Here is a 24,096-nt window from a genome sequence, read left to right as displayed (position 1 = left end):
CATTAACAAATCGGTCAAGGGGGTTTAATTTCTTTTTACAGAATATGAATATGTGGAACACAGTTCTCTCCCTTGCCGATGCTGCGTATATCCATTGAACAAGACTTGTATTTGCTCATATTGTTTATTTGTTATAAACATTGTTTAATGTTTCAGGTGAAAAATTGATATTGTACTATGCACTCAGTATATTTAATTCATTATGTTTTAATTACCTAAAAAACCTGAATTTTATAATTCCACCACATACACTCGCCACACTTTTAACGGTTTTGTTTTTGTTATTTTGTTGTAATGTTTATATTATTTTTTTTTCCTTTTTATATTTTGTTATGTTTAAAAACATATGAAAATCATTTGATTTTGTTATTGCGTACATAAGATAAAATAAGATAAAATTATTCTCTTTGCGATCGATCTAAATATACTTTAACACGCGAGTGAAAACTATACGTATTCGCCGTTTGGTTTAACCATATTTTATTCGATATATTTACATTATGATGCCGTTTCTAATGTAAACAAAGGGACGTGCGTTGGTATAAGTCACTGTTACGTTTACAAATGTAGATAATAAATGGAATGACATGGAATGGTACAAACAAGGTGTTATCATAATTAGTACATACACAGCCTTTATTGTGTAACCTTATGTCTGCCAATTATGGACAATAAACAAACGTGAGCAGACAAATAAATAATGATCCCGTGTCACCTTGAGAAATTGACAAGCGTGTATAGTATCAGTAAGTAAAGCGATAAAATGACCCGGATTTACAGATATAAATAGAATCGGTTTACCTTACGCTTGGATAACATCAATACCTTATCGGTGAACAAGCAAAATGTTAAGGATATTGTATTATTAGTTGTAACAGCAGATGGCAAAATTTGTGTCACTTAAAAGAAGTAAAAGTGAGCAGGATTTAAACGATTCGCCAACATCGGAGGAGAAAACACACAATGGTATATACATTTATTTTTGTTTTAATTTATACAGAGATCTAATGTTTATCTATAAGTTTGCAAAGACAGGCATAAATTACTTTATGTCTTTTGATAATGTACCCAAATTTCAATTGTATTAACCCAATTCAGTCATGTCCTTATTTACAAGAATATGTTTCGGATTATTGACTTAAGACACGGGTGTTAAGCAGAAGACGAGTTCCGCCGATAAACGTTATTGACAAAAATCCGTCTGGATTGTGTGAAATACACAGAAACTGAAAAAATGCAACTATTGGATATTCTCGTCACATATTGCATGATACACAATGTTTATTACAATATAAACATATGTAACGAGTCGGTTAACGGTAGTTTTCACGAAATCGTTATATTTATTTTACTTACACAGATTCACCTATTTTACTTGTCGTACGTTGTCATATAAATTGGGACAGTCGTTTTAAATGTGTTTACATATTAAGGGATATACACGAGAAATAAATTGCTACTCAGATGACACTTTCTGTACTCTATAGTCATTTTGAAGCAAAGGTCTTTATTGTTTTTTTTGTTAATTTTCAGGGATTAAACTTCTGGTTCAGTTAGCTGAGGGCGACCTCCCGGTACTCGAATTTCTGAACGACTATATACAAGACTTTTTAGACGGCAGTTATCATGGAAACACGGAATTTTACCTGCGATCTCATCAATTTGTCTCACAACTGGAGCAGTTTTACCGCGAAAAGAACTCCCAGTGCCCATATTATCTTATATCCTTTTTCCGGCACATCATTACTCTTGTATCAGAAACGTTGTTTCTTTCTGCGTCAAGTGACGTTTGTAAAGTTGCTGTAGACTCAGTCGTGGTTACTTCACCCAGGGTCAAGGTCAGATTACGAGATTTACGAGCAAACGTTGCTGAAATTCAGGACTTGACTATTAAACTAGAAATTGATATAATTAGGCATTTAAAAGATAGTAAAAACTTTCATTTAAACAAATTTGATTCAAAAGCTGTGATAACTCAAACTGAGCAAATATGGCGGTTACTTCGACGATGTGAGACACCGATGAAGGACGTTACCATGGCAGTAGAAAAGAAAGCGCTCGCTGACAGGGGTTTCTTTCAGAAAGCGTCTTTGGGGATAGGGGCAGTTTGTGCAGGTAAAATAAATTTAAAGGTGCTTATTATTTCTCAATTTATTTAAATTGTACAGAATGGAAATAATTAAATGGTTAGTTCAATATGTTTGATATGAAATTTGAATTTGTATTCGTATAACGGAACAAGTCGGTTCGTTAATAAACTGGTGTCGTCTGTTAGATATGCAAATAAGCTCATTTTATCCATCTGTTTTTTATGTGCATGGACAATTTTAAATGCAAAAAATATTAATATGATAAATGATAAACACTTTAACACTTTGCCTGTGATAAATGAATAACTTTACTACTTAATTTGAAATTATGTTTAACTGTATAAGGCATTACGGAATAGGTTTATTAGGGCCGCATTTCATACACTGTAATGGAAATTTCTGGGAATACTTAGGTGTTTTTGTTTTGTTGTTTTCTGGACATCTGAAATGTACTTGGGCCTTAGGAAAGATGCTCAAAGTTATGGCACGACATTATTGTTGTGCTTGTGGTATTTTCAGTTTCAATTTTTCGGCATTTTCTAGTTGGGTGGTTCCAATATTCCGACTTGAATAATGTTGAATCACCCTTAGGATATGTTGCCTGCTTTTTAAATTTGTCTTTTGACGTCTTATCTGTGATACGCAGGCTTCATAACCTCTGATCCCCTTTCAAAATTCCATTTTATTTAGTTCTGCCCATTGTTTTCTCGTTTAGGGCACACACATTTTTTTAATTGGGGACCATACGCCGCTTTTCATGGAATGGCACTACTGTGTCACATTGAAGGTTCCATGATAACCGCCGTATGAACACATCTGCGGATGTTTCTAAATTCAAAATTTTACTATTTCATGTTTAAATGTTGAATTCTGCTTAAGCCGGTGCTAGGGGGCGTGGACGGTAACTTGCACTTTCCAGTACCGTCCTTGAACAGGCTCAATCAAACCGAGCCTGCAACATTTTCAATTTTGTCGTGTTGGACTTTCTTTAGGGATTCTGTATTTATCTATTTTTAATTAATGAAAAGTGTAATAATAAAACAACAAATATATATTAATGATAGAACATTATTGACTTTTTCGTATATTATAAAAATTATGATGAAATCATTTCTATTTGAACTTAATTGTTTAGGTTTTTTTTAAACTTCTTTTCGATAGTTACATATGTTACATCTGTCTCACCCTGCTACAGTTATACAACTAAATTTGACTAGATTTGTTTTATTGAACAATATTTATTTTTAAATCCTCAAAATTACGTTATTGATAAAGATTGTCTATCAAGGTTATGTTGTTTTGTATGCTGTATATTTAAAAGGTCGTTTCTTGTGGTCGTTATGGCAAGGTGAGGACCAAGAACAACTAATAAACGCAGCTTTGTGGTCGGTTGGTACGGGTGTTTCTGGTGCAGTTTTACAGATACCACGAGCACGTGCAGATAGAATCCTAGAAGAACTGGCACGACAGAAAGGAAAGAAAGAAGACTTGCAGGACATACTTAAACATTGGCTTATAGAATCAGATGGTCTTTGTGCAAAGTTGGTCCTTTACTCTTCTTTTAGCGGAAAGTAATTCTAACACGAAAATTGACTGAGAAATTGAAGCTTATTTATTAACACGCATTTATATCATTTCAATGTTCTTATTAACTTATTGTATTTTTCTGATATATAATATAGTATTTGAATGAAATGATATTGTAACAATTTTCTTGCCATAAAGTTCAGTGGAATCCATCAATGGCCATTTGTTATTTCCCTTTTTATTGCTTTGTGAACTTCACTCAATGTAGTGCACACTGACTTTAATGTGAAACATATTTCGGTAACAAATATACATGTTCGACTGTTTTTTTTTAACTTTTTTTTATTAATATTGGGTGTGTTTTTTTTTATTTCTAATATATTGCATAGATAAGAATAGAAACAAGGTGTTATGGGTTTTTTTGTAAGGGTATCTATAATGAATGTATTATTTTTAAAAGAAAACTGTTTTATTTAAAAATGAAATGTCACGGTTCAGAACTGTTCACTAATTAGGGGAGAAGATGTGTAAGCGGCCGGATAGCTCAGTCGTTAGAGCCGCGGAACGGTATTCCGAAAATCCCGGGTTCGAGTCCTGGTCAGGCTGCACATTTTTCTCACCCTGTGACAGAAATATTGTCATAAGTCATTTACGGGTTTATATAGTTCGAAGTGTAATATTTCCTAAAGAAAGATATGGCAGACGATAAGATTTTAGGATTTCTTGACGGGTTGTACTCGGTGTCTGACTGGTTAGTGTTTCTTACTTGGAAACGCTCTTCTTCTCACCGCCATTGGTTATGATTTCGTTAGGGACTTTTCGGTTTTGTATCATGTAAGTAAGCTGGATTTTTAAGAGAGTAATTCTTAAATGTGGCACAAAGGGACACAACTTGTGTCTTTTTCATCCAGTGATGTTGCAAGTTCGATATAAGACTATTACTGCGTTCATGCTGATGAAGTCTAAAGCCCGGTCCGAAACAGTCTTTCATGCACTCTTTTATTATTAGAAAAGAAACATTTGTTCGTCAAATTATGTCATTCTTTTCGGTAATGTTAAATGAATGCTTTATTGAAAACTTATTTATGCATGTACTACATTACTCTACCCTTTCTTGTATATCATAATATTTGTTAGACGATTGTTTGCCATTGTAAGGTCAGTACATAAAAAATTGTTAATGGGAGCTTAAGTAAGCAAGCACGCTGGAAAAAAATCCTATATTTTTAGCGTTTTCTTTCATCCAAAGCATTCTTTTAGGCGATATATAATTCATCCCTGGTGTTTTCAGTAGGAAATGCTATTTAAAATATACCTTAATTAATTCAAAATTAAACATGCTTGCATTCGTCGAGAAATTTCGTTACAAAACATGTATTTGGGAAATAATTATTTTTCCCAGATAGCGTGATATGTCACGAAATCCACATACTCTACTACGTGATAAAATACCATGGCAAGCGTGTCACCGCTTATTTCAATTTATAACATGCATGTTAAATAGATAAACTGTTCATTCTCTTATCTATAAGTATGTTAAAGTAAATAAATCACTGATTATAACTTACTTGCATATGAATGTATTTATCTAAATGATTTATCTATACAATGGACTGATGTTGAATGGTGTATCACGATTTTAAGGATTTTCCGGAATATATATTAATATATATCTGTTTGTTTAACTGCTTATGGGATGAATGGTGAATAAATAAGGTTGAACCTATTTTTAACCCGCTTTATAGAACGTATATATATGAGGTTAATAAAAACTTCACATGTTGATATTATCCTAACAATACTAATGCTGTATTATAATATAAGCGTTATGAAATGAAAGTTCATATTTCTGAGTACAATCTGAATTACAATTGCTAATGTGTATAATTATCAGTATATTTAGGATCTTCTGCTAAGTTTAAATCTAAACCTGAGCTTATAGGATAATGACAAATAATCTATGAATTGCTGGCCGTTGAGTTCAAACCCCGTCAAGGGCAAGCCGTATTTTCCGTGAGCAAGAAACTTTAAACTTAATTCTCAGTACTGGTTGGATCAATAAACGGATTCGAGAGAGAAAGTTGGTAGCTTGCTACATAATCGACCTTAAATAAATTTCTGTATGAACTAAAGATAATTAAAAATGTAAATTAAACATTCTATTAACATGCAATTTTGAAACAATGATAGATGCTATTTTATATGATTATAATAATTGTTAAATATTATATAGTATCCTAGTTGAAAAGTGTTTACGACCGACGGAAAAAGTTTGCACCAAAACAAATGTCTGTTTGTTGATTGTTTTTGTTTTATATTTAATTTATTAATTGTTTTTGCTGTGTTTTTGCTTCATATGTCCACGTGCCGTGTTTATCTACAATTCATGAAGCTTTAGAAAGTGCTACATTACATAAAAAATGCATTTTACATTGTGTAAGATTAAAAACTCGTGCACAATATTGTTAAAAGATTAACATACAGACTTATTTGTTTGATCAATGCAAAAGTTTACATACCCATTGTTATGGTATTAATTTATTCTACTGTTTAATTAAATGACTATTTCATTATTTTGTTATACGAAGACGAGCATTATGTACTAGTTAGTACCTTCCGACATCTATATGTATATATATATTATTTTCATATAAATGTATGTCGACAGTCATATTTGAATGAAAGAACGCCGAACAATTTTCATCGTTAAATGAACTTACAACTAAGTAAAATATAGTACTTAGAGTATAACGCTTATCTCCCCTGTTGGGTTACTGTCAAAATGATAGTCACATACGTTTAAAGATCCTGTATGTTTTGTAATTGAGATTGTATACCACTCTTCATTGAATTATATATGTATGTAATTATGCAAAATTTGTCAATTTTCAAACATGGAAGAATATGTAAAATATGTATTGCAAATATTTGTACATATTCAAGGTAATCATTAAATTATATGCATTCATTTCTTATTGGAAAAATTGACTTAGAATTTATAGAAAACTAAATTCTAATTACCTCCCTTTATTTACATGAAATATTAAATTCGGTAATATCTTTATAAATAATGTTTTTTGAAACTTACAATATCGATAAATCTTAATTTAAACATCATAATTTGTATATAAAACCATAAAAATAATGTGTTACAGGATCTTTAAGGTGATAAATATCATTAATTTTAAATTGTACATTTAATAAATAATATTTAATTTTAAACATGTTCTTTAGTGAATTAAACTAAAACGATTCATGTATTATATAGCTTTTCTTCATAACATCAAAATTCGCAAACTTTAGTTCATATTCATATTTAAATATGCAGCTTTTACCTCCCTTGTTTTGTTCTTATTTTGAATACTTATATATTTTTAATTATAATGTTTTGAAATTTGGTTAGTATATTGTTGTTTTTGTTTGTTTTAACAAATCTTAAATGCCATATTATACTCTCAATTTTACCCAATTATTGTTGTTTTATTTTGTTGCTTGTGTTGTTTTTGTTGCATAAAGTTGTGCATTTACTACCTCTTATTAAATGGAAATGTAAACCCCATATTTATCTGGAGATTAAAAATGTTTTACACTGATATTTCTTTTTTCATCTATTTTCGCATAAACGTATATCACTCCTTTACTTACATTGAAACTTATAAAATTACATTGGTTTTATAAGTTAAATATATTTGCGCATGATTCGTAGGCGTAAATTTCGTGATTTCCATAGGTAAACTTAAATCACCTGCATAGAACTCAAATTGGGACACGAAGTCATAGTTAACATAATGCAAAAAGTAGTTTTCGGCGAATTTTGCTACATGTATCACAAAATATAAATGTGATTTGTCAATTTTAGATTAAACCTATTTATTTGGTTCGATTTTGAAATAAGCACTCTGTCTGCATCCATAAATTAGATTAAACCTATTAATTTAGTTCGATTTTGAAATAAGCACTCTGTCTGCCTCCATAAATTGATATCCCGTTTAAAAGGGTCACCTTTTCGTTATATACATATTATGCCTCAGAAATCCATATTTTATATTCGTTAGAAATGTCAAACATGTGTTTGATAAGGTAAGCTCTATTTATGTATCGTAAAGGTAGCAGAATGTAAACAAAGTAGTATTTGACTTCCATACAAAATACTTATTTACTTAAATTATACTTATTGTTAACAATGCAAAAGATGTATAAGATAGTTCAGGTATTTAGCAAATTAGTATATTTTTGAAATTGTAACAAGTACCAAAACATAAACACATTTTGGGAAGTTATGATAGCACTTCTTAGGCATAAAGGGCCTTTGATTTATTTTTTTTCAGTGTGAAGTACAAAAAAGCTAGTTGATTGTGGGAAACGATTTTCTATTTACGTTGTATTAATTAGAATTGTTTTATTGCCGCTTTTTCTATTTGTGAGCTTGAAAGTCGTTATACTTTTATTCTAAATTATCATGAAATTGTATCTTTATTCCTGTTTTACCATTATACAAAAGTATTTTAAATGGGGACAACATGTAGCTAGTATAGAGTTGCAACGTAGATATACTATGTGAATTAAAAAAACAACAAGGTGTTAGTGACCTAGAATGCAGAGACACAAGCAAGAAAATATCTTTGTTTTATTTACCTCCTGACTTCATTGATAGTACAATATAGGAATCATTATCACTGTTGACTATGTGAAAACTTTTACGACTTCTGCGTAACTATTTGTGTCAAAGGAGATAATTCTGATCTAAAGATGCCGTAAGTTACCTTGAAATTTTACATTGTATATTGAAATGACCATGGCAAATCAAATATAAACTTTTACGAGCCTGACTTTTATAACCAATGTTATTGTAAGTTATCTTTACTTCGTGTCAAAAATTACTTTGCTACAGAAAAAGAGGCTTTTATCAGTGATATTACGTCATAATTATCCATTATTTAACATTAAAGGACGATTAGGGGTCAGAAATGCTATCAAATTTATTTTATAAAGGATAAAATATCTTTAAAACATACTGACTTTTTTTTAAAGATATAGATGTTTTAATTTTCTAACTTAGTCATCTACATGGGCAATGTTTTCCTTTAAAGTAGACGACGGCGAAGGTTAATAAATATGTATTTTACATTAACACAATATTGTTATATATGTTATGTATTAAACGTCTATGCATGGAGTCAAATAAAGAAGAAGACAAATAATTTTTATTTCATTTTCTTTACTAAAACCTTAAAAAAATCAAATGCGTTTTGCTTAAAACAGCAACAATATATAATATCAACTATATTATTTAAAAAAATCAAACAGATTTCTAAATTATTTTAGTACATCAACAAAAACAAAGAAGTGTCAGTTATACGACCACACGTTACGCAAAATAAAGGAAATGGTGATCAAAGAAAATTACAATAAAAGCAGGGCACGCCCGTATTTAAACATATAAATTATAGTTAATTATATAGAAAATAATTTTAGCTCTAAGAAATAACCGTTCAGTAAACATTATAACATCAATATAGAATGGTCAATAAGCGTCGTGCTATAAGTCTTTATAACCGTGTAATATCAAACTGTAACGCTGAGCAATGTATGCAATATAAATTTCTTAACAGTGCAATATGAATCATTATACACGTTAACATATATCTGGTATACAATATCAAAACTATACAATAACAATACAATTTTAACAATCAAACCTAAAAAATCAGTGATTTGAAACGGAATAATTCTAATATAGTATTTAACGTGCAAAAACAGTGTGCCAAATGTAGTAATAAGCTTCAACAAACATACACATTGTAAAAAATAATAAGGGAAAAGGCTATTCAGTGGTGTGTTTAAACACATATGTAAAACATGCAATAACACAAATAATTATTATATGAGGCTATCCTCACTTCAGTATGACATTTATATGTTGATTCATTATATGACTGCTGAAAATAAAATACATTAGAATTAATCTAACATTTTACTCTGCAACCTTCACTTACAGTAAAAATTTCTTAAAAAATCCGAAGCATTTTGACGAAGAAAACCTAAGAAAGAAATGAAATAAAAATTAGTCAAGTTTTATTATGTACATAGAACTCTCGCAAGACTTTCGTTTTCAATCTTTATCCTGAAATTCCAAAAATTCGCAACATAAGATTTCAATCTCAGCAGCCTGTACATCCTGAAATTTGAATATGTTCTATATAAAGAACTCTTAGTATATAGAAAAATAATCATATATACCTAATTTCCAGATGATTAATAAGAAAGAAACAATTTCACCTTTTAAATATATCAATCTTTTATTGGCATTAACTCGTTTTAGAATTTATTTGGTTAAAACAATATTCGTATGAAAAATCACGTTTGAAATATCAATCTATATAATGTGTATATTTTTTTATTTGATTTTTCAATTACCAAATACTGTATCAATGTGTTTATCCGGAATACCAACAACCAAGCGTCCAAAGAGTCCATGGATCTTCAACTTCTGTTTGTAACCTTTCACTGAAAATAAATAATTATGTAACGTATAAGCAATGTGCTTGAACGTAAGGTAAATACAATTTCAACACGCTGCACACTATTCCCTACTAAACAAATGGTTTAAAGGGACTCCACCGATGTTTAAAAGCCTAAAAATATAACATTTGAATACCTTACATACTTGAGCTAGGGCACTTTAAACAGAAATATATGCAAAGATGGTAAAGACATATACTTTGAAATAAATTAAAAATCGTATGTTTATGCATTTCATAGCCCGATTGACTGACAAGCGTTTAAATGATTTTCATTGTTTTTACAATTTAAATAATTATTCTGGAAAAACGAATGATCTGAAATTTATTATGTTTTTATGCATAACGGTATATTTAGATATCGTTATAGCACAAATATAATTCTTGAAGATAAACATTTAGTGAATTACTTAGTTAGTGGAATTATATATCCTGCAACATATGGCTGATTGACACCTTATCAGCATTTAAAAGTCCTTTATCTATTATACTTATCTTCAAGCTAGGTCTTACCATTTTCAATGGGATCCATGTAGAATATATGGTCCGAATCTACGTTACAGAAGTCAGCTATACTTTGTATAGAAAGAGGGTCAAGGTTTGACGGGAATACCTTCTTTACTTTGTAGTAATTTGTTGATTTCGGTGCATTTATTGTGGTCTGTAAAGGAAAGAAATTAAATGTATGCGTAAAGAAAGCGGTAAATGGATAAACATCATTTAAAATATTATTACTTTGAAAAATAAAGAAGCAAGTGAATCGTCCCTTAGGTTGAATTATGACAACGAATTTGAATACCTCGGTGTGGGATACTTTAACATCTTGATCATTTTGATATTATCCCTCGCGCACAATCAAGAAATTTTTAAATCAAAATTTGTAAGAATTTTCTTTTAATATAAAAAGTAACATTAAGACTCAACTTGGTGAAGTTCAATTAGACAGGAGTCACCGTGCATATCCAGTAACGCAGGAATGTGCAATTAACGTAAAAGTAACACCGCATCTGTGCAACGCTATTGCCAAAACGAATAACACAGTAAGTATACGAACCAAAATATTTTATTCTATATAAAATTTAAAGAAATGAATTAGCGCATACGGCTGCTACGACATTATACTTTAACCAGCATGACAATTTTTTTCAGGAATGTGTTTACTACTTTAGATCATTCGTGAGAAAGACAACCTGATTACCGTTTTGAAGGTGACCTTTCTGTTTCGTCAAATAAATATGTACATTTAATTAAAACACATTTAAAACTTTATTTTTTTTCATATTCTGTATACCGTTAGATATTTTGTCAAACTAGAAGTGCCGTATAACAATAGAAGGAAGCTAGTAAAATAGGATATAGCTACTTTTAGAGATAACTACGAAAGACCGGTGGGGACATTTCAACTTTCCGATTTCATCCCTGCGAATTCACAATTTTAACTTCGTGAAAATTCACGTTTTCAACATACGGAGTTCACGATTTCAGCTTCATGAATTCACGATTTCACCTTCATCAATTCACTATTTCAACTTCATGAATTCACGATTAACTTGACGAATTCACGATTTCAACTTCACGAATTTAACTTCGTGAATTCACGATTTCAACTTCACGAATTCACGATTTCAACTTTACGAATTCACGATTAATGAAGTAGAAATCGTAAGTTCGTGAAGTTGAAATCGTGAATTCACGAAGATGAAATCGGAAATTTATGAAGTTGAAATGTCCCTACCGGTCTTTGGTAGATAACCGCCGTTACTTCAGTGCTTCATTCGGCGTTACCTCGTAAAAATGGTCTAAATTACGTTTTATCTGCTAATTTTTGTGTAATATGATACGAGTAGATTGGAAAATGTCTCAGGTACACCGAATACAAAAAAAAATCATAAAGTAATATGTAGTCTACGTTATTGTATTTATAGATACATAGATACGAATGATCTTGAAAAATAAACATTTTCATGGAAATATTTTTAATGAGGTTCAAAGTAAAATGTCTCAGCAAATGTATGCGCTAATTCATTTCTTCCAATTTGGCGCACCATAATAATATTGATCCATTTACTTATCGCGTTGCTCGTTTTAGCCACTAAATTGCACAATTATGCGTTACTTTAGCACACAGCGTCATTTACACATTCCTGCGTTACTGGATATACACGGTGATAATATGCAAGAAAAAGATTCAAACATCGTCTGTCGGTATAGACGGGAATATCTTTAGCTCTCGAGTAACTGTTTAGCTTACACTTACCATCGAGCTAGATATTCCAATCTGTAACGGCAGCCGGTTCTTATAGGTCGATTCTTAAAACTGCTTGAAACCTTTTCAAACCAATTAAAACAGGTGTCTTATCACGACGCCCATGATCGATTAAAACTCTTGAACTAGATTAAGGACATTCTAAAATATTTTTTGGAGTGTTAACTATACAATTTACTTATCAAACTTAGAGTGAATAATAGTTTAGTGTTTACTATATAATTTACTTATCAAACTTATAATGAATAATATAAGCACAAAATATCATACCCCATGCCGGTTAGTTACAGCTTTTTCTGTTCCAGGCCAGTATTTTACCACTTGTGAAATGAAACAGACTTGACTGCCTTTTGCCACAAGTGGTCTAATAGCAACTATTCCCTGAAATATAGAACAGAAATGTAATATACTATTAAAAGCAACAAAAAAACTCTTCATTTTTTATGTGAAAAACAACACAACATGTACTGTAAATGGTGATGAATTAAGACATGGTTAGTGTGGTGGTTTTGGCAGTAAGCCACTCTGAATTTACCAAACACAGTTTAGCCACCGTTTGTCAATCAGTTACTAGACTGAGTACTAATTGCCTTCACTTTTGCAAGGAAACGATTACTTCTGTACATGCCAGAACAGAGGTACAGTGCGAATGACCGTAGAACGGATTTTATGATCAATCACAAAGAAAGTGTCATGCTCCGTCCGGGAATCGAACCTGGGTCACTCGATTCACAGCCTGGACAACGCTCTTCCTACTGAGCAAACCGAACGGCCGAATTAAGACGTCTTCGTGTCATTTTAGTACACGAGTTGTGAGATGTGAGAGAATAAATCTTAAGTGCATTGCTCTAAGTTGCCTTCGTCGAAACTTATCAAACTGTACCGTTTCAATAAGAATAAATATATTAAAAAGTGTACAGAATAATACGTTGTTGGGTGTAATACCGGTATTTAAACATGCATATTTGTTATCGAAACATTCTCTATAAATATGCATTTTTGGAATTTTGTAAAAAAAGAACTTGAGATACGACAAGAGACAATTACTACTGACTGTCTTGTCAACGTGTAAATGTTTTGTGTTTTTGTGTCGTGTTTCCTTCGTTTAAATTGTAAATATTTCTAATCCCTTTTATTACCCTTCAGCCCCCGCGTTCCCAAATAAATTCATCCTCACTCCCTGTAATTTTCATAGCTATTTATAACACTTCGTATTAAATGATCAGATTTTTAGGGAACACGTAACATGAACGGCGGTGTCCTTAATGATCTAAACTCTCATATTTCTTTGGTAGATGATTTGTGCAAACTTGTATTTTTGCTCCGTGGGTCACCGGACAAAAACACGAATATACGATATTATAATAACATTTTATCGTACTTTCGCTATGCGGGGTGAGCAATTGAGGCTCGGTCGTATTTTTGTGATTTTGCCTTGCCCTCCGCTGGACGAAAGTTCGAAAGAGTGGTGGTTGTCTTATTTTTGTGTTTTCGCCTGTCGCCCCTGGAGCGAAAATACAACATGGCACAAACTAGCCACATTATTAAATATTTTCTATATGATCATGTTTGGCCGGCTTGCTTGTTGACTCTAAATGTTTTTAGGAATCGGGGAATCATTTTTGGTAATATCTTAAGCAGTGGTACCGGTATACATGTAATTTTATTACCCTTCCAGATTTTTTCCGCCTTTTTGATTGGATATTGATCACCCGAAAGATATTGATATAACCGAGCCAGACGGGTAATATACACCTTAAATTTCCCTGTTGGGTACCCAACGTTGTAAACAACATGCGCTGAGGTGATGCGCGTACGGTTCGATTTTACGCGGTGTAAATTCCGATTTACAAGCACTTTTTAACTGTCCAAATGATAAATATTTACCAAAGTAGAGAATGATACAAATTCCCATCAGTATTCGAAAACAATATGACCATGTAAAGCGATATTAATTACAAAAAAGTGCTTTCAATAGACTAACTCCTTTTTCTCTGGTTACATTCGTTAGGTACGGAAAAATACGTCATGGTTTTATGCGTGACGTCAATGTTGTGATGAAGAGGTACCCTAAAGGGAATCTTATTTCAACGTTTCATTTGAAACAGCAATGATTTTTTTAAAAAAATCTTCTAAAACCTCGGCAGGGGAAGGGTAATAAATTATTATTTTGGTTTTGCAGTGATATATGTGGATATATTACCTGCCAAGATATATGTAATACTATCCACATTATATCACCCAAAACCAAAAACATATAATTATCGTCAAACGTATGCTATGTTTAATGACGTTACCAACTGTCCGTAGATTTAACATTCTACCTGGTAAAACATTTTTCAACATTGCTAAATTAATGCACAAAAGAGAAAGTAAAATCTTAGTTCAGAAGTAAATCATGGAAGTCTTCATATGACCTTTACATTGTCGATGATACTTATAAAATAAAAAAAAATCAAAGACAGAAACAAATGAAAAATATTTTCTATAATTTTACGTACCTTTTTAAAATCATCTTCTCGCGTGTTAAGATCATAAAGGCTGACAGCCGGGGAACTTTTTGCCGAGGCGCTTTCATCTGTTGCATAGTGGGTTATAGTTTTGTCAAGTTCATGAATTTGAGCAAACTCCTTAGTCGACAAGCCTGAACCCCAATTATTCTGCCACTCATAAACCTGAATAAGATATGACATCTTAATGCACATAGCTTTACTGGAAAAATAACGTAAGTAATCTTTATATAATATATAAGTATATATAACACACGTTATATTTTATATAGAGGTAGCCCTTTTTGTAAACGATTTTTCTTCTTCAAACTATGTATTCTTTCTGATTCTGTTTTTGTCTAAAGTATAATTTGTATGTCCCTTTATTACTTAATATCTTCGATAAAATATAATCATTCTATCAAAAAATAAAAAAATGACAAAAAATGGAATATTTTTCTTTATAATTTATTTAAGCTTTGATCCATATATCGGAGCATTATACTATAGCTGTCAGTGCATTATAGCAGAAAAGGACATTGGTTTTCACTGATATAGAAATGCTAGTGTTTATTTTTTTTTATTTACAGATATAAGCGCTGCTGATATACTTTGGTCATCCTTGAGTAAAATATTTTAATCACAAATTTATTGAAATCAATCAAATTCATACTTTATAATTATGCCTAATTTGAATAAAAGAATAAATAAACTACATGTATGTAACTGCTTTTCCTTTTACAGGTCTTTTCGTTAAAAAAAGAACTACAAAAACTGCCAGTTTTTTTTTAATGACACTATATAGTCATATTATGGCCACCTATAGTGTGTATAAATTTAAACATAACTTATTTACTTTGTGTGAAGTCAAAACATGCTATTTTATTTTTACAAAGAAAAATGTAACAATTGAATCAAGTTTAAGCATAGAATATCTTTAAATATTTACAATAAACAATGCCTGTCTTCTGATCCCGCTGACTAGGTTTGGATCATATTTTCATATATATACAATGTATAATATATCATCAAGAGAGTATAAACTTACCTTAGACGCTAAAATGCAGTTAAATAATCCGATGAAAATGAGCAATTGTAATACTCGAAAATCCATGCTGAAATTTAAAGTTGTTGCTTTTTTACTGTTTTATTTTTGTTCTTTAAAACAACAGCGAGTCGTCAACCTTATGTAGATGTAATGCAGTCAACCTCTGACTAAATATATTCGGATTGTTTCGGATATATTCATTCAAAGCCTTGAGGACATGGTAGTGGTCAGGTAAGTGTGAAAGATAGTATTTGATGCAGACCCAGATAACGGACGCATTAAAGATACATCTGATTTTATCTTTAACAAATTTACAAATAACACTAAACTGGACATAAACAGAAAATTGCCTGCGGATCACACGTGACTTATGTTGTCCAAAAGATAATGTCCGAAAAGTTGTACCAAACCTGACCACAGCGGAGATGAAGCTGATATGTGATAAAAATAATGTGCCTGTGTTATGTTATGTGTGACAGATTACAAATATCATGTTAAAGGGGTACTCAGGCAAAATAATAAAAAAATTATCAAGATGATCTTATGAACTCAAATCACGCTAAAATGACATTTTTAATCCCAGCATGAAAAATCGTATTCATTCCATATATTTTGGGTTTGAAGCGTAAATATATCTATATATTATATTGAACAAAATTTAAAAGTCGACAGAATCACCGAGTAGTTTTAAAACAAGTTTTGTGACTTGAACAAATCCTGGAAGTTGCAATAACATATATTGTGGATATTATTTGATTGAAACAAGTCCAAGTCATTCATTTGACATGTTCTTTGACTTTTCCAAAGGTCACTGTGGCAACTTTTTTGAACTCTTTACGCTCTAACCTGCTCCGCGTGGGTCAGGTTAGAAAACCATCCTATAATACTTTATAATGAGAAAAGATTTGTTCATGTGACTGCCTTGTGTATTTATTTTGAGGACATTTACAGAATATTGAATGAAAAATTCAAAACGAGGCAATGAAAAAATTGACAATGTCCCCCTTTAAAACTTAAAAAGAAGAAATAGAAAGAATCTGGTCAGTGAATTTTGAATATATTTGCATTTGAAACAAGCTACTGTTATATCATGCGGCAAATGTAAAATACGAAATAAGAAATATTAGGTTACAAATAATCTTACGCCTACACTTGAAACTAGATAAAAGTAAATATTTCGCTTCATAGTAATGATCAAGAAAAACAAATTGTATGATTTGTTATGCGTTTGCTTTAGATAAAATATTGTTCAATATTTTGTGATAAAAAATACTTATTTATGAAAGCCTTAGCATGCTTGCTGACGGAAACTCGTTCTACCCATGTGACAAGTGACAAAAAAAGCACACACAAGCAAACAGGCACGCTAGTCTGGTTTGCACTGTTGTTCGCTTTTTCATTAAGTAATTTCTATTTTGCAACAAAGTGATGAATGATTCTATCCAGATTGAAACATGGACAAATCCATTCAAGAAATTAAGCGTTATAAATTTATGGTTTACGCACGAACGTACCAACCGCTACTGATTCTTCAATTACGCTATCATATAAATTTTATTGCTGTTTAAAGTAAAGATATTACACTTACAAGATATTTATTTATTTCGTAATATTTTGACCTTGAATACAAAATAGAGTAAATCTATGAATATTACTTTGTCTGATGCCTATATCTGTCAGTTCCCACTTTAAAATTCATGATTTTACGATAATTGTTCTCGAAAAAGGTATTACAATGTATCTCGACAATACAAAACTTTTAGTCTCTCCTGGTTTAAAAATAAGCAACATGATTGTGCATTGAGTTTAAACAAATGAAAACTATTTTTTTTTATTTATTTCCAAATGTAAGAATAAGCATTAAGTCATACATTTATTAATGTAAACAGTTTAGCAATGTGTGTTTAATGTAATCTTGTCTTTACAATAGATTGTACTTTCTGGGCAAAATTTACATATAACATGTAGTAATTCTAGTGATATATGACGATTGAGTTCTGTTTTCAGCAGCCGAAAATTTGTAAGAACGCTCGTAAGAGATGAAATAAAACAGATATAAAATGATAAGTTCAAAGGCTCTGTGCCTGGAATGTTCTGCGAGCGTCTGATACGATATGATTACCTGAAAGCGTTTACTACCAGCGTATAACTCCCGTATAACTCTCCCATTCTTAACACGTGCGAAATGTGCGGAAAGAAATTTCTTTTTTCTCTTTCTCTTTTGTGTACACTTGCACTGGATAATAGGACAAAAACGCGGTGTATCTTTTCAATTTTTCTTCTACATCTAGCATAAAATTGATATCGTATAGTTAATGATAGATTCTAAAGATGTAGCGTTTATATTTAAGAGTACATAAAATACGATGCGAACTGAAGGATAAAACCGGAATTTGTGTGTCGGACTTTTTGCATTTCTTTACATCAAACTCGGCGATAACATTGTCTCTCTGCACCATTCCATTGTACGTGAATTGAGGAGTTTACAACTATTCCAAGACAAGATTATGGCAGGTAATTTTGTCAATTTATGCTTTATGATAAAATCTGTGTTTCAAATGATAACACTTCCTCTAGACATAAACCAGACATTCAATATTCATCATTTGCATGTAATGTATTTCTACCCTAAAAAAACCCACAAAGAAATTGTTGGTTTTAACAAGAAGGATCTACATGTACAGGAACGGAACAGTAATTAATCGTCGAAAGAAAACAACGAGTAGCCTATTTATCTCAGACGGTTATTAAAATGTGTACATAATTTCTTTTTTATACATGAAAATGTATCCTAATACACTTGTCTAAATAGTTCCGCTTGTAAACATCAGTGGTGTTTTTTCCGGCATTAATATGTTTAGCAGACGCGCGTGCAATTTCCCTCCCATCTCTATGATGAAATATTCCTGTTGATGTTAGGGCCGTTTTACACCAACGCTTGTCATTACAATATCCTTCATTTTCATTCATTAATTCTGAGAAATATCACTGTGAGACGAAAGCTATCATTTAATTGTTTATCGCTAGCGGAAATACGTGCTACTATTTTCCGCGGTTTAAGTGAAATGATTTGTAAATGCCTTATTACAAACCAGTGGGTCGTTCCGGCACCCTATGTGTACAATGTATCCACATATATCAGAAGTCTTAAAATGTATTTTAACATCTGAGTTTTTATGGCAGCAGAGTGAGTTTTTGCGTCCGTTTGAACACGTCAAATTGAATTAAAATACTTTTTTTTCAAACAAGTCATTAAATTATAAACACAAGTAACCTTAATGCCAGTCGTCGGATACCCACGGCCAAACCATTAACATTTATTCTATTTGATTGGCATGTTATGTGACATGTTTATCAATACGTGGGTATCCGACGATGCCTTAATGCATACATTGGTAAGTTTTTTTAAAAGGCAAAACATTGCATTACAAAATATTACAGATATGTCTTCATCGGTCCGTACTGCTTTACAACATATATAATAGATCATAAGATTATTAAATTCAAACGCAATTCAGTAAAAAGTCTCTGAAACATTGGTGTTTTCCTTACTATATTTACCTTCTCATCCTCATTTTCTCTACAATTCATTATGTAAAAAACCAGGATTTTCCTAAATCAAGAAGTAAACTCAGTGCATTTGAAACAATTTTTGAGATGGAGTCAAATCCAACAGGAGTCTTAGAAGACATGCCTGACTGTATTATTTATTATTCTGGTTGTACTAGTTGATTAATAAAATTGAAAAGAACATGTTCCTTAAAAATAATCAAGTTACCCACTTTTTTGTTTACTCGATTAATGATTTAAATAGGAAACAATTCAGTTTGTTCATTGAAGATTTACTGATAAGCCTAAAGGCTGGTGAAGCTCTCTATGTTTTAAGTTTTATACTGCAGTGATGAAGATATAAACAAACATATGTATGACTCAGCGAAAGATAAATTCTTGGCAGGAAACGAACTATGTTTTATAGTTTTCGTGTAGAAATGACTTTTGAAATGACTTTGAAATACACAAATTCTATTATATTTTAATATAAAGATAATATAAAGATAACTGTCTTCTTACGTCATTTCTTAAGACAGTTAATGGTTAAATAAAGTCAGACACTGTATTTACTCATATAGATAACATCTACTGTTTATGTTTAACGATAAAAAAGTGTTTTCTGAATCAGACTGATTATTTTGATACTGATTACGTAACAGATGTTTTGGAGAAGTGTAAAACTTGAGGTCTAGATGATGTGAATATTTCATGTTTCGCGCACGTCAAGAAGATAACAGTGTTAATATACTAATACTTGCTTAATAAACCGTGCTGCTGTTGTTTTTGTTAGTTTTGTTGTTTTGCTTGCAGCTGATTGCTACATTTAATACCAAGAACGAATGAAGTATATTAATTTACCTGCTTTAACCATACTTGAAGTAGAAATAAAATTAATTGTTATTCTTTATTTAAATGCTACCTGAATCTAACACATTTGACGTAGCGATGTAATAAATATTAAGAGCAAGCAAACCTGCAAAAGCTTACTATGATTCGATTACAAGTTTGCATTGACCGAAACTCCGTACTTCATAACATACTATGAAGATAATACAGACGAAATTCCTACGAAAAATGATATCATTATTCTAAACTACGGAGCTAATTAAAACGAAAAGGGACCGAGAGACCGTCACTATCCAGCTTTAAAATAAATGAATGAAAAAACTGTGAAAACGTGTGCCCTACAATAAATGTTCACACCGTAAAAAAAGGATACATGTAAAGGTAATGTATTCAAAACACGGCAAAGTTAAAGGAGATCCACTGACGTCAAAAAAGCTAAATATACAATTTGTATTTTTTATTCATAGTTCCAAGTCACGGATTAAGATCCGAGTTGAAGTGAAGCACTTAAAATATAAACATTTGTGAAGAATAATAAAAAAAATACTCGTATACACGTTATAAATTTGAAAATCATAGTTAGTGCAATTGATAGGTTTATTGCCCTATTTGAGTGAAAAATATTGTAGCTCTTTTTTTTTGGTCATTTTTCACATTAAAATTATTATTCTGGAAAATCAGAGAAAGGAATGATCTAAAAATTTGCACACAAGTTACATGTATTGGTTCGGACTCACATCAAATGGTTTTTTAAACAACGGGAAAATATTTTCAGTGTCAGTATGTTAAAATAAACTCCCAGGGGAGGTCCCTTTTTAAATGAAAATGGTTTAAAGAGGCTTGAGAGGGTCCGATCAGGTAAAACTATCAATATGCCGGCTTAATGGGATCGTTTCAGCTCAAAATGAACGAAACAGTTTGTGATGCAGGTGTCTTTTACCAGCAGTGAATGAACCCCTGTGACAGCTAACCTAAAACTGAAAGGTCAAACAGTAAAGCTCAAAGTTCGGAAAATGGTACACACCCCGGCCCGTCTTTTTTGATGAATACACGTAAGTGAAGAGACGGGAAAAAACAAAACGGGTTTTTTGTGAGGAGGGAAATTTTAAAACAATTTTCCTCATATACCCTTAAACTTTTTTTTAGGGCTTTTCCCTTTAAAGCAAAAATTTGGGTAGTTCTTTTTTTTTTCCCGGTAATTTAGTTTGAATAAAATTCCCCTTCTTTTTAATTTTTAAATAAAAAACTGTTTAAAACTTTTTAAATTTTTAAATTTTAAATTTTTTATTAAAGCAAAAATAATAAAATTTTATAAAATATTCCAAAAATTTTTAAAAACCGTTATTTTCATTGGAAAAAAGTAACTGAAATGTGTTTTTAAATTTAACGAAATAAATTTAAAACTGTCATATTAGTTGAATAAAGAAAACTTTTTACAGGAAATATAAGAAAAAACCAGTTTGCGCCTTTGTGGGTCGTATATTATGGACCGGTAATATGTCACACGTGTGACACTCGGTTGGGAATTTGTAACACGTGTGACATAATTCGGTCGGAAAATTGGCACACCTTCCCAACCGAAAAAGAACATTCGGTTGAAATGAGTTGTTCTATGCTTACCAAACATGTTTTCTCACTTACTTAATAATGCGCATAAAAAAATGACTTAACCAAAATGCGCATTAAATTAACTAATAAAACATATACGGTCACATGTGTGTGAGCTAAACCTGGGACCGGTGAACAACTACAATTCATGTTAAAGTTCCATGTCCATTGCCCTTAGTTCAAAAACTGTTGAAGCTCACGCGACACAAGTTGACAATTTTTGATTTGAGTCAAGGGGCAATAACTCTGGCATGGACTGTCCCGAATTTCGACAAGCGGAACCCCCCAGGTGCAACAATTAAAATAATGCTGACCATCGTTCAATGTAAAATTTCATGACCGTTATCAATTCATGGAGACCAAACACTATAGATTCCAGGACGGACAGGACGCACATATGCAGACACGGCGGCATACGAGTAAAAAGTTTTAACCCCCCCCCCCTTCAGAGTGCGGAAATAAAAGTCGAGAGTTTTTAACATTTAGGACATATTTTCCCGACAGCCAACCAGCGCTGTGACAAGACCAGTTGGTGCCGACTGAAATGTGGATCACGCTAATCATAGCCTCAAACTTTGAAGAGTATTGGAAATGGCTTAGAAATCACCTGTCACATGCATTGCTACTGAAGGGATTTTGGGTTCAAAACCCCCAAAATGGGCAACTTTGTTTTCTTTTTTATCCATTTTACCCTTTCTTTTTAAACACCATTTATGGTATATCTCAAATCTCTTTATGCCAAAATGTTAAATTTTTACTTATAAATTATAGTCAGGTTTTTTATTATGTAAGACCAGGTGTACACCTAATTTATTTCTTAAACTTCGCCACCGCCACTCGCTAAATTTGCGGTTTTTTGCTTAGCGGCCTCGACATTTGAACATGTTTATTTCTCGATTTTCCTTGGAGAGGTCGCAGGGCGACCAGCAACGCTTTAAGCAAGGGCGCGCGACGAAGTTTTTCTTAAACTTCGTTCCCACGCCTTCCGCATTATAAGCGTGTTTTCGCTCCGTAACGCCGTTTTATTTCTTAAATTTCGCCCTGCGCCTCCGCTAATTAGTGACTTTTCGGCTCGCGCCCACGCCATTTAACTCGTCCAAGTCCTCGACTTTTCGCTTGTCGGGGGTTCGCGGAGCGAGAAAACCACGAATGGCACAAATTAGCTACATAGATTACCTCCTACAATTACCATTAATATTTCAGAATGCAAGTTTTGTAACTGTTGTTTGGTGGTTTATTCATAAATATATGGCAAGCCCATAACGACCTAGGGAGAGACGGCCATTTATGGGATTCCTACCTTGTGCAACATTTGCCTTGAGGTGAAAGTTAAGAACGTTATTTGGAATTAAGGTTAGACTTTGTATAATTTTGAATTCACGTTTCATATGGTTTTTCAGACGAATATTTTTTGGTGACTTTAAACCCGACGGCAGTAGGCGTGCCTTTAAATGAACATTTACGAAGATAATTTATTGTCCAACAGCATTAATATTCCCACATCTGATATTTCTTAATGCCAGTTTTAATTTAAAAAGGGATATGTCAAATGATAAACCCTTTTAAACGAAAACCTAACTATAAAATTTAAAAAATAAAAAAAAAAAAAAACGTAAAGAAAAAAAAAATAAAAAAATTTCCCCCCAAAGAAAAAAAAAATGTCTAAAAAAAAAGTGTTGTTGAAAAAAAAAAAAAAAAAAAATAAAAAAAAAAAAAAAAAAAAAAAAAATTAAAAAAAAAAAGAAAAAAAAAAAAAATTTTTTTTTTTCAAATTTTTTAAAAATGTTAAATTTTTTAATAAATTCCCTTTAAAAAAGAATTTCAATTTAATCAAAATAAAAAAAATTGGCCTTTTTAAAACCCCTTTACCTATTTAAAAATTTAAAAAAAATGTTTTTAATTTTAAATGACGTCAAATCAAAAAATTTTTACATCTAAGTTAAAAAATGCTTACGCCCAAAAAAATGTTTTTTTCCCAAACTTTGTGCCCTTTCCCTTTAAAGGGAAAGTGACTGCCTAAAGGAGGGGAAATTTTTAAAAAATTTCCCCCTTAAGTACAAAACATTTGACTTTGTTTGTAGAAAACCCAAACGCCCGGGGCCCGTTGCTTTAAAATTTTTTAACGAAATCCTAAACTATCCAAAATAAC

The 24,096-nt window shown here is 31.6% G+C and overlaps 2 protein-coding genes across 2 annotated transcripts; one reads left to right on the top strand and one right to left on the bottom strand.

Moving 5' to 3' along the window:
• The first annotated feature begins 611 nt into the window (after window positions 1-611).
• LOC132741319 (uncharacterized) lies at window positions 612-6,414 on the top strand. Its single transcript, XM_060729451.1, has 3 exons — window positions 612-966; window positions 1,534-2,115; window positions 3,412-6,414. The coding sequence occupies exons 1-3, from the start codon at window positions 882-884 to the stop codon at window positions 3,663-3,665; spliced, it is 921 nt and encodes a 306-aa protein (XP_060585434.1). The 5' UTR covers window positions 612-881; the 3' UTR covers window positions 3,666-6,414.
• A 1,226-nt stretch (window positions 6,415-7,640) lies between these two features.
• LOC132741320 (uncharacterized) lies at window positions 7,641-15,964 on the bottom strand (the record flags this gene model as incomplete). The annotated part of the gene is given in 6 exon segments (XM_060729452.1): window positions 7,641-9,795; window positions 10,035-10,124; window positions 10,652-10,799; window positions 12,675-12,785; window positions 14,906-15,079; window positions 15,942-15,964. Coding segments are annotated over 6 exon segments (563 nt in total), but the record flags the coding sequence as incomplete, so codon positions are not given.
• Between the last annotated feature and the right edge of the window lie 8,132 nt (window positions 15,965-24,096).

This window comes from Ruditapes philippinarum, unplaced genomic scaffold, assembly GCF_026571515.1.
Source record: "Ruditapes philippinarum isolate M1 unplaced genomic scaffold, ASM2657151v2 ctg1707_1_1_1_1, whole genome shotgun sequence".
In the NCBI taxonomy this organism is placed as follows: domain Eukaryota; kingdom Metazoa; phylum Mollusca; class Bivalvia; order Venerida; family Veneridae; genus Ruditapes; species Ruditapes philippinarum.
Note: the sequence above shows the minus strand (reverse complement) of the source record. Positions and strands in the feature narration are given on the sequence as shown.

Bases quoted from the DNA above. Each gene is read 5' to 3' on its own strand.
- LOC132741319 (XM_060729451.1), top strand. From the start codon at position 882: ATGGCAAAATTTGTGTCACTTAAAAGAAGTAAAAGTGAGCAGGATTTA. The intron at 967-1,533 runs GTATATACATTT...GTTAATTTTCAG, and splicing joins GGAGGAGAAAACACACAATG to GGATTAAACTTCTGGTTCAG. The intron at 2,116-3,411 runs GTAAAATAAATT...TATATTTAAAAG, and splicing joins GATAGGGGCAGTTTGTGCAG to GTCGTTTCTTGTGGTCGTTA.